Below are 8,312 nucleotides of genomic sequence, written 5' to 3' on the forward strand. Positions count from 1 at the left end.
TGAAGTTTGAAAACACAATCCTTTCTGCCTTACACAAATGTTTTGTGCAACCAAACTGGATCCAATGATTCATCTGGGTTTTGCAGAGATGTAATTATTTATTATGCTTATATGTTGCCCAGTGCAAATCCTACCAAGACCTTTAAGCACCACTACAACACCTTATTAAATTATTCAAGATTCCCCATTTCTACGCTAGTTCCAGCTGTCTCACAGGGTATTTTGACTTAATAGGCTCCTCAAATCAACTGACATCTGCTCATAAGAGAGCATTCTAAATGACAGAAATTATGCTAATTTATTTAGGAAGCAGACACCTGTTTCTGCAATGTCCTTGACCAATTAAAAACCCTTAATGAATTCACAGGATTACAGATCACTCAACAAAACATATTATTTGGGTCTCGGGTAAAGAATTCCTAAAATGAAGTCCAAAAGCTTACTTTTTGGGCATCTTCATGTCTTTCAAAACTAACGAAGCCGAAGCCTTTGGATTTTCCACTCTCATCGGTCATAACTTTCACACTTAGGGCAGGACCTGAAAAGAGAATTAAATACTTGTGCTCTGCATACAGAGTGTATTCTCCTCACCTTTTGAACATCCTGCTTAGAAGTCTTTTAATATTTACTTTATTTCACTTGTATTACAAAGTAAATAGCATTTAGCAAGTAAATAGCATTTAGCAAACAGCACCCATCAATATAAAATTCCTAATTTGCCTGACGCTGCACTTCAGCCATGGTGAGTGAAGTCTGCCACCCTGAATTTCTTTCCTACTGTGTTTTAAACCAAAATGGGGTAGGAATTTTACCTCTACATGAAGTTGGTTGTCATTAAAAATTACAACATTTAAAAAGCATTAGTGCTTCCAATCCTCTGAAACAGATACTGAAAGCTGAAGAAGAGGCCTTTCTGCCAGGTATGTGCTTCCCCATTTATTCTGGTGAAACACTATTCCAGTTCAGCAATTCCAAATTGTTGAAAAATTGCATTTCACAGACTAAATTGTGACAGGCATTAGCAGCTAAATTTACTACCACTTCAAGCACAGACACTTCAATAGTGGAAAGGAATTTCCTGTAAATGCTGCTTAGGGCTGCTATAGAACATCTCATATAAAGGCTTTCCCTTGCTTTACTTGATATCCACTGGAGAACAGCAAAAGCATGGGAGAAAGAAAATATGAAAATTAAAAAAAAAAAAGCTGAGGCTGAAAATCAATGTACCCTATAAACCAGTATAAGAATTTGGAACTGAATTAAGGAGTTTGCCATTTCCTGTTTTGGTGGTGACACATCATACACGTTACTAGATCATGATCATATGCCTGCCATAATTTTGCCCTACGCAGAACTGAGGATCAAGACAGAACCAAATAGCTTGCAATGGAAAAGTTCCTTACAATTTCATATTAGGATAACCACCACAAAGCAATTAACAAAAGCAGAGATACTCTGAGTAAAAGTAAGTCTGCAGGTCAACAAAAGCAATAGCAAACTTATTTCAGATTATTGGGCACAATTCTGATGGCAGGATTATACATGCTATTCTGCATGTTTAAAATTCTGCAGTGGCTATTACTGCCCTTTGAAATTGGAATTAAGTACCAACGGCCAGCTGATTCCTTTATTATAAAGCACCGTATGGATAAAATAGAAGCTGAAGTTCACTCGTGTTTATATAAAGTTTAAGACATTACCAAACTTGCCAAAGAGTTCCTTAAGTCTCTCATCGTCCATGTCTTCTCCAAAATTCTTGATGTAAACATTGGTGAATTCCTTTGCTCTGGCTCCAAGCTCTGCCTCACGTTCCTTGCGTGATTTAAACCTTCCAACAAATCTGGTTACAGAAGAGAATAGTGTAGATTAAAGCATGTCTGTCAAGGTTCAGAAATTTACTTCAATCCTCTGACATCAATATTTTAATCTTAATAGGTCTCATTGTTCATTATTGGCATGAAATTCTTTAGATAAAATATTTACGATAAAACTTCATCAGAAAACCAGTATCACCATCAGTTGCATATGGCAGTTATTAGCATAAAAATGCTTCCAAGCCATTGGCAAAATTGTTTACTCTTACAAAACAGCTTTTGATAACAGGAGCTGGACAATGGGTGGCTAAAGTGTCTAAACAGAAATTCTAGATATCAGCATAATCCCTCTGACATACTAAAAACTTGTCAGCCTTAAAGTAGTTGCCATTCTTTGATCCACCAGTTTTTAAGCAAAGGGTATTTCCAGCCTCTATCAAAACAAGATTTTTGTTTGTTTGGGGGCTGTTTTGTTTTTTGTAAATAGGCACAGGTAAATAGCAAACTGGCTGCAAACACCAAAGGTCAGTTTATACAGAGAAAGCCAGAAGGTGAACTCAATACTCTGCAACCCAAGGAACTGCTCCAGCACAGACATTACACAGCTAACACTTGATTCCTGACTGTAGTAGCCTTCTGCTCAAATTTTCTTGTATTGTCCAACTTTACAGTTCCAAATCTGACAAATCCAATGAAATAGCACACAGTAACTCAACATTTTCTTAAACTTTGACAACTTTGCCCCATTTACAGTAACCAAGGATGGCAAGAATGACAGTGCAATGCGGTGCAGCTGATTTTGATAGCGAAATACTTTCACTTTTAAAAGCCTAGCCTGAATAGAAATTCAAAGCAAAATTAGTTCTCGTGATGCAATTTACCAAAGTTTACATAAATCATGTGCTTTTACAACTACATGCTGACTTTTTTTTACTGATTTAAAAAGGTTTAAATTCTATTTAAAGATAGAATTTGAATAAAACCATCCACAGTATGCCAGTCAAGCACAGAACAAACAGGAAAAACTCTATATTCTCCCTGTATATGGCTTGATCTATCCGTCTCTACATGCAGAAGTAATCCATGATGGTAAGCTGATGCTGATTTCTGTTAGCCTTTTTCCAAACCCTCCCAAGTATTTCCAGAGCTATTTTGCTACTATACCAAATACCAGAATGATCCCTTAGGCATAGCTGTGAGGCACACTCGTCCCCCTACCCGCAAGCCTAGGTATCACTAACCAAGTAGCAAATACCTTCCCCCTCAGTATAGAACAGTGATAATGTTTAAAACATTGTGTTTCTGTAAGGTTTATTTTCTACTCCTATTCCCTAGATATGCCTATGAACAGACATTCATATAAATACATTAGTGTAATCCAACCACTATCCAGGACTAAATAACTCTAGAGCTTTAAATTTAATCCAAAAAACGGATCTTGTATCTATTTCACAACTCTTATAAAGGAAGCATTATTCATAATACCCAATGGATTGTATTTTATCTCAGACCAGTAAGATCAGAAAACCAGAGAAGTTTCCAAATCCTCATTACAGCATTGGCTTGACAAACAATTTTTTTAGTCTGCCTTTAGAATAGACAGGTGATACAATTCATAGTATTCCTAGCACTACAATTCTAAATTTTCTTCAAAATTAGAGATTTTCAGAACAGCCTGTCTTTTCTAGGTGAGCTTTAAGTATTTATCTGCTGTAAAGTGAATTTCAGTCTGTTGATCCCCAGCTATGTATGTATGTACTTACACTTTGCGGTCATTAAGCAGCATACCATTCATTTTTTCAATAGCTCTTTCTGCAGCTTCTTGTGTCTCAAAATGTACAAATCCATAACCCTTGGATCCATTTTCGTCACATACCACCTATCAAAGAGAAAACCTGTTGTAATATCCATGGAAAGTTTCCAGCATAAACTTGAGGTTTTTTGAGTGAAACCATTAAACACAGCAATAATTTTCCACTCACCTTACAAGACAGGATGTTTCCAAAAGCAGAAAATGTGTCATACAAAGCTTTGTTATCAATTGATTTGTCCAAGTTTTTGATGAAGATGTTTCCTACACCACTTTTGCGTAGAGATGGATCACGCTGAGACCACATGATGCGCACTGGTTTGCCTTTAATGACATCAAAGTTCATGGTATCCAAAGCTCGTTCAGCTGGAAAAACATCATGGAATTAGTAGGAAACACTCAAGTTATCTTAATGAGCACAAAAATACCATTTGAAATACAATTCTTCATAAATCTTTTACTATTTTAAGTCAAGCACCACCATCGAGATGCAAACCCAAACCCTCCAATGTAACTATGCCCCATCGTCTTAAGCAAATAAAAACTGGGAAAAACTCCTCAGCAAAAGCTGCTCTCAGGACAGGAAGGAGTACACGTCAGCTAAACAAGCAGTAGAAATCCCAATAAGCCCAAAGGATCAGACTCAACTATTAAAAGACAGTATGGTGACAGGAGAAAATGTACTGAGTGATGGCAATGACGACCTGTTCCATAAGAAGTTTAAACATTTATCTCTGGAAAACAGCTGGCCACTCATACACCACACAGACGTGTTATCATATCAATAACCAATGCTTTTAGGAGTATGGCTGGCGCCTACGTGAGGCCTTTTGCAAACATTAATATAAGAACTCCTAAATCACCAATAACCCTAAACTGACAAAATATCTTTGCTAGGCAGTGTTCAAGCCTGGTTCAGGCAGCCGTACGACATAACTCCTTCCTTAGTGACAAAAAAAACATCTGTGATGGACTTCTGGGCAAGGGACAGTTCAAAGAGCTTTAAAACTCATGCTCAATTTCAAAAATCTGAAATAATATGTATGTTAAAAGCTATGATGAAATACATACAAGCTCAGTGAAGGAGCAAGCATTAAAACAGCAAAACTGTAAACCAGGTTTTGTTACTCTTACTAAGCAGTTTTTACAGTAGAACTCCATAACTAACTTTTCAAATCCTGAATTTAAGATCTTAGTGTATTTAGATAGGAAGTATGAAGAGTTGTTCTGCTTTCATATGCCCCTTCAAAGCAGCAAGGCATGCCTGTAAGGTTTTACGTCAACAAGCTATTAAGCAATGATCTCCTACGTTAACTCCTTTTCATCATTCTTCCCCTATATCTGGAAGAACACTGAAAAAGTCCCAATAAATACCTGAAGTCACACCTAAGTCACTTCACTGCAATTTGCATATAGCAGAGCAATGTGATGTTAACAAGACTGAAATCAGTTTAGTATTAGTTTAAAAACCGTATCATTAATTGCTTTTCTTAGAAAGACCAGGTGACAATCACATTGTGGAAACCCCTATTTTATCTTTTTGCTCTTTAAGTGCTGCTTTTATCTTTAGCTACTTTGTCGGATGTCATGGCCAAACAAGATCTGCCATCAGCCTCTGGTCCAGGTGGCACATCCCACTTTACATCCTTTCCTGCCACGTTTTCAGATTACAAGTGAATTTGAAGCTCATTCTCTGAAAGACACCTGTAGAAATTAACAAAACAAACATCTAACATTTGTTTGTGGGGAAAAAAAATATCTGTTGAGACTATTACCATATTCACACATCAATAGCAAGTCAACAACTGATTTAAGTTGAAGCCACAAAAAAATGTAAGCATTGCCACTCTTTCAAGTAAGTTAACAAAGCTTTCACAAACTTTAACATAAATCAAGCAGGAGGGAAATGACAACTTACTTACTGATAATGACAAACAAAAAGCATTGGAAGACTTTACATTACAAATGGGGGAAAGAAAACCCAAACAAAAAGATGGCCAAAAAAGTAAGAACTGTGGATAATCAGGCTGGCCACAGTAGAAACATTGAACACAGTGGTATTGCCCTGGAAGTCATTAGAATTATTACTGCCGGCACCTATAAAAATGCCAGCAACAAACAGTTCATTATTTCCAGAAGCAGTTACAGGGCTTCCTTTACTAGAAAAGAGGCTTTTCTAATTCATACTAATTGCTTCTAGAATAATCCTGATACTCCCCAAAAATGTGTGTTCCCTGGACACATTTCCCAAACATCTGACTCAAAGCAGGTCCATCCCAGCCTTCACAAGCATTGCCACTCTCAACTAGTAGTGAGTGTGCATTTAGACCAGTGCAATTCCTCCACAAAGACAAGGACAGCATGGAAACTCTTAACAGCTCTCCTTACCTCTTCTGTGGAGCAGAAGTACAAGTTTAAAGATTTCTGCTTAACCAACATGACACTGTCATTCCACATTAGATTTTAAAGCATTACTGGAATACATCTGCCAACAGGTAGGAGCCAGTCTCATTAAAATTCACAACTAGTAGAACTGGCTTACTTTCATAGCAGTTCAGCCAGGAAAGGCTGAGCACTGGTTTCAGGAGGCAACTCCATTCAGCAGTTAACTTGTTACTGAGTGGACACGCCTACCCTATGCTGTACTTCTGCTGATTCTGCTGGAGCTTTTACTGAATGAGTCACCAGTTCCCTTTTTAGTTGCGAGCAACCGGACAGTCCACTAAATTTCAAAAATCACAGGGAATATACACTTAATGCTAAACTGTGCTGAACGTACACAGCAATAGCTGTAAAATAACAAGCCTCTGGAAACATAACCACTCGAGAAATGTGACAGGAGAAGCACAGTCTCAGATTACTCAAGAATATTTCTCGCTCAGTGATTAAACAAGAGTGCCTGGGTTTTTACTCCAGACTATGACTCAAATTCCAAAAAGTCACAATTATGAAATGTGTGCATACCTCACCAACGTGTCATCAGGCCTAAGGAGGTTTTGGGAGAGCTTTGAGATCCCCAGTTTACAGACAGCTGGTGATGTCAAACACGCCTTCAAAGACATTTTTCCAAACCCCAGCCAGTTGTTACTAGCTGTTTAATAAGCATAGCTGGAGACATAGTTAAGAATTAGGCTAAACCAAGAAAAGGCAGCTAGTCTGGAATCAAAATAAAACCAGTGTAAGAATAACCCTCCTAATCTCACCAATCACCATCCTATCTCAAGGTTTCAGTAAGTGAATACAATGATCTACGAAGAAAAAAAAATAGATCAACAAATGCTTTCTAGGTATTTGCCAAGAATATAAAATTATGTTGCAGAAGTATGATCACACAATACCATTTAAGTATATTTTAAACAAATGCCTCCAGGTATGTTCTAGATGCAAGTTAGATACAGATGAGAAATACTTTTAGCTGAACTGGACTAGGTGTAAAATAAAATATGCACCCTTCTTGAAGTCCGAAACATTAGTACAACACTTGGAGTAACAGCATTTTTATAAGAGGCACATTCCCAAACTCTGAATGCAAGTACTGCTCAGGTGAATAAGCTGTATTTGTTCCCATATTTGACAAATTACACAGCAAGTCACAAAACGTAGGGTTGAACAAGTTGCTCAACTAGTGACAATGATAAAATTGGCCCTTACAGAATTCTGTTATCACTAAGCGGCAGAAGTGCTTGAATCACCTTTAACTTCTGCTTTGACATTATCACAGCACTGAACTGTGCTAACCCCTTATTTTTCATTCTGAGAGTAAACTGTACTGCAGGTTTTTATCGAATGAAAGTATGTTAAAACAAGCATTCACATTGTCTCCTCCTAAACAATGACTAGGTAAATTAAAAGTTCTCTGAAGTGAGTGAGCTCTTAAGTGAGACAGCAGGTGAAATATCTGCCTATTAAAAAGATGAGACAGTAACTTTTACTACTCAGATACAGATACCATCGGTACACCAACGTCTGACCTGATAATGGCTATATACTAAAACAAATCTTGCAAGTCAGTTAATCTAATTGCTTGAAAAGTTTGTAACTCAAATCTCTCACTTTCATATCCTTGAAAATAAAACCATTATAATACAAAGCTGTTAACTGTACTTGAAATCAAGTATGTTCTAGCTGGTCGTTTGGGGTTTTTTTTGTTGTTGTTTTGGGGATTTTCTTCCTTTTAACTGGACTTAAGAATTAATCACATTTGGTTCTTTTATTGAAGCGCCTTCTAAATGAACAGGCTGGTTTGCCCAACTTAGCACAAACATAATCAGAACTATGTGGAAAGCTTCTCTACTGATATAGAGAGCCAGCAACACTTCGGGTAAAACTAGTTTAATAAGAACACAACTCGGGAAACACAGTGCCAGAGGCTTCAGCGCAGAAAGAAATGGATCAGCATACAGCTTGCCATATGAAGAGCAAGCAAAGGAAGCCCAAGTGAATTCATCCCCTCCCAAACAGACCTGCCACGGTGTCCTAACGTGCTACGCTTTGGCCTGTGCTTTGACTGGACATCTGCGGAACTACCAAACCATCCTGGTACGTCCTGCTTCCTTCTTTTTGGCCTCTTAATCACGCACACACCCCCAGCTCCTGCGTAGTTATTAAAAGGTGCTAATGACTATGATGCTTCCTTCAAGCTAGCCTTCATCTCGGATTCCTCATGCAGCCGCGCACGGACATGCCGT

General features: G+C 37.8%; 1 protein-coding gene across 2 annotated transcripts in view; it reads right to left on the bottom strand.

Moving 5' to 3' along the window:
* PABPC1 (poly(A) binding protein, cytoplasmic 1) overlaps positions 1-3,985 on the bottom strand; it is a 10,440-nt gene extending 6,455 nt beyond the window's left edge. For both annotated transcript variants that reach the window (XM_010012689.1, XM_010012690.1), the window contains exons 1-4: positions 3,797-3,985; positions 3,578-3,693; positions 1,701-1,840; positions 444-538 (exon numbers count right to left, since the gene is read on the bottom strand). In XM_010012689.1, the coding sequence (XP_010010991.1) occupies positions 444-538; positions 1,701-1,840; positions 3,578-3,693; positions 3,797-3,970 (525 nt within the window). In that variant the 5' untranslated portion in view covers positions 3,971-3,985. The remainder of the gene's footprint in view (positions 1-443; positions 539-1,700; positions 1,841-3,577; positions 3,694-3,796) is intronic.
* Positions 3,986-8,312: the final 4,327 nt, after the last annotated feature.

The sequence above is a fragment of the Nestor notabilis genome, unplaced genomic scaffold (genome assembly GCF_000696875.1).
Source record: "Nestor notabilis isolate BGI_N333 unplaced genomic scaffold, ASM69687v1 scaffold23834, whole genome shotgun sequence".
Taxonomy (NCBI): domain Eukaryota; kingdom Metazoa; phylum Chordata; class Aves; order Psittaciformes; family Psittacidae; genus Nestor; species Nestor notabilis.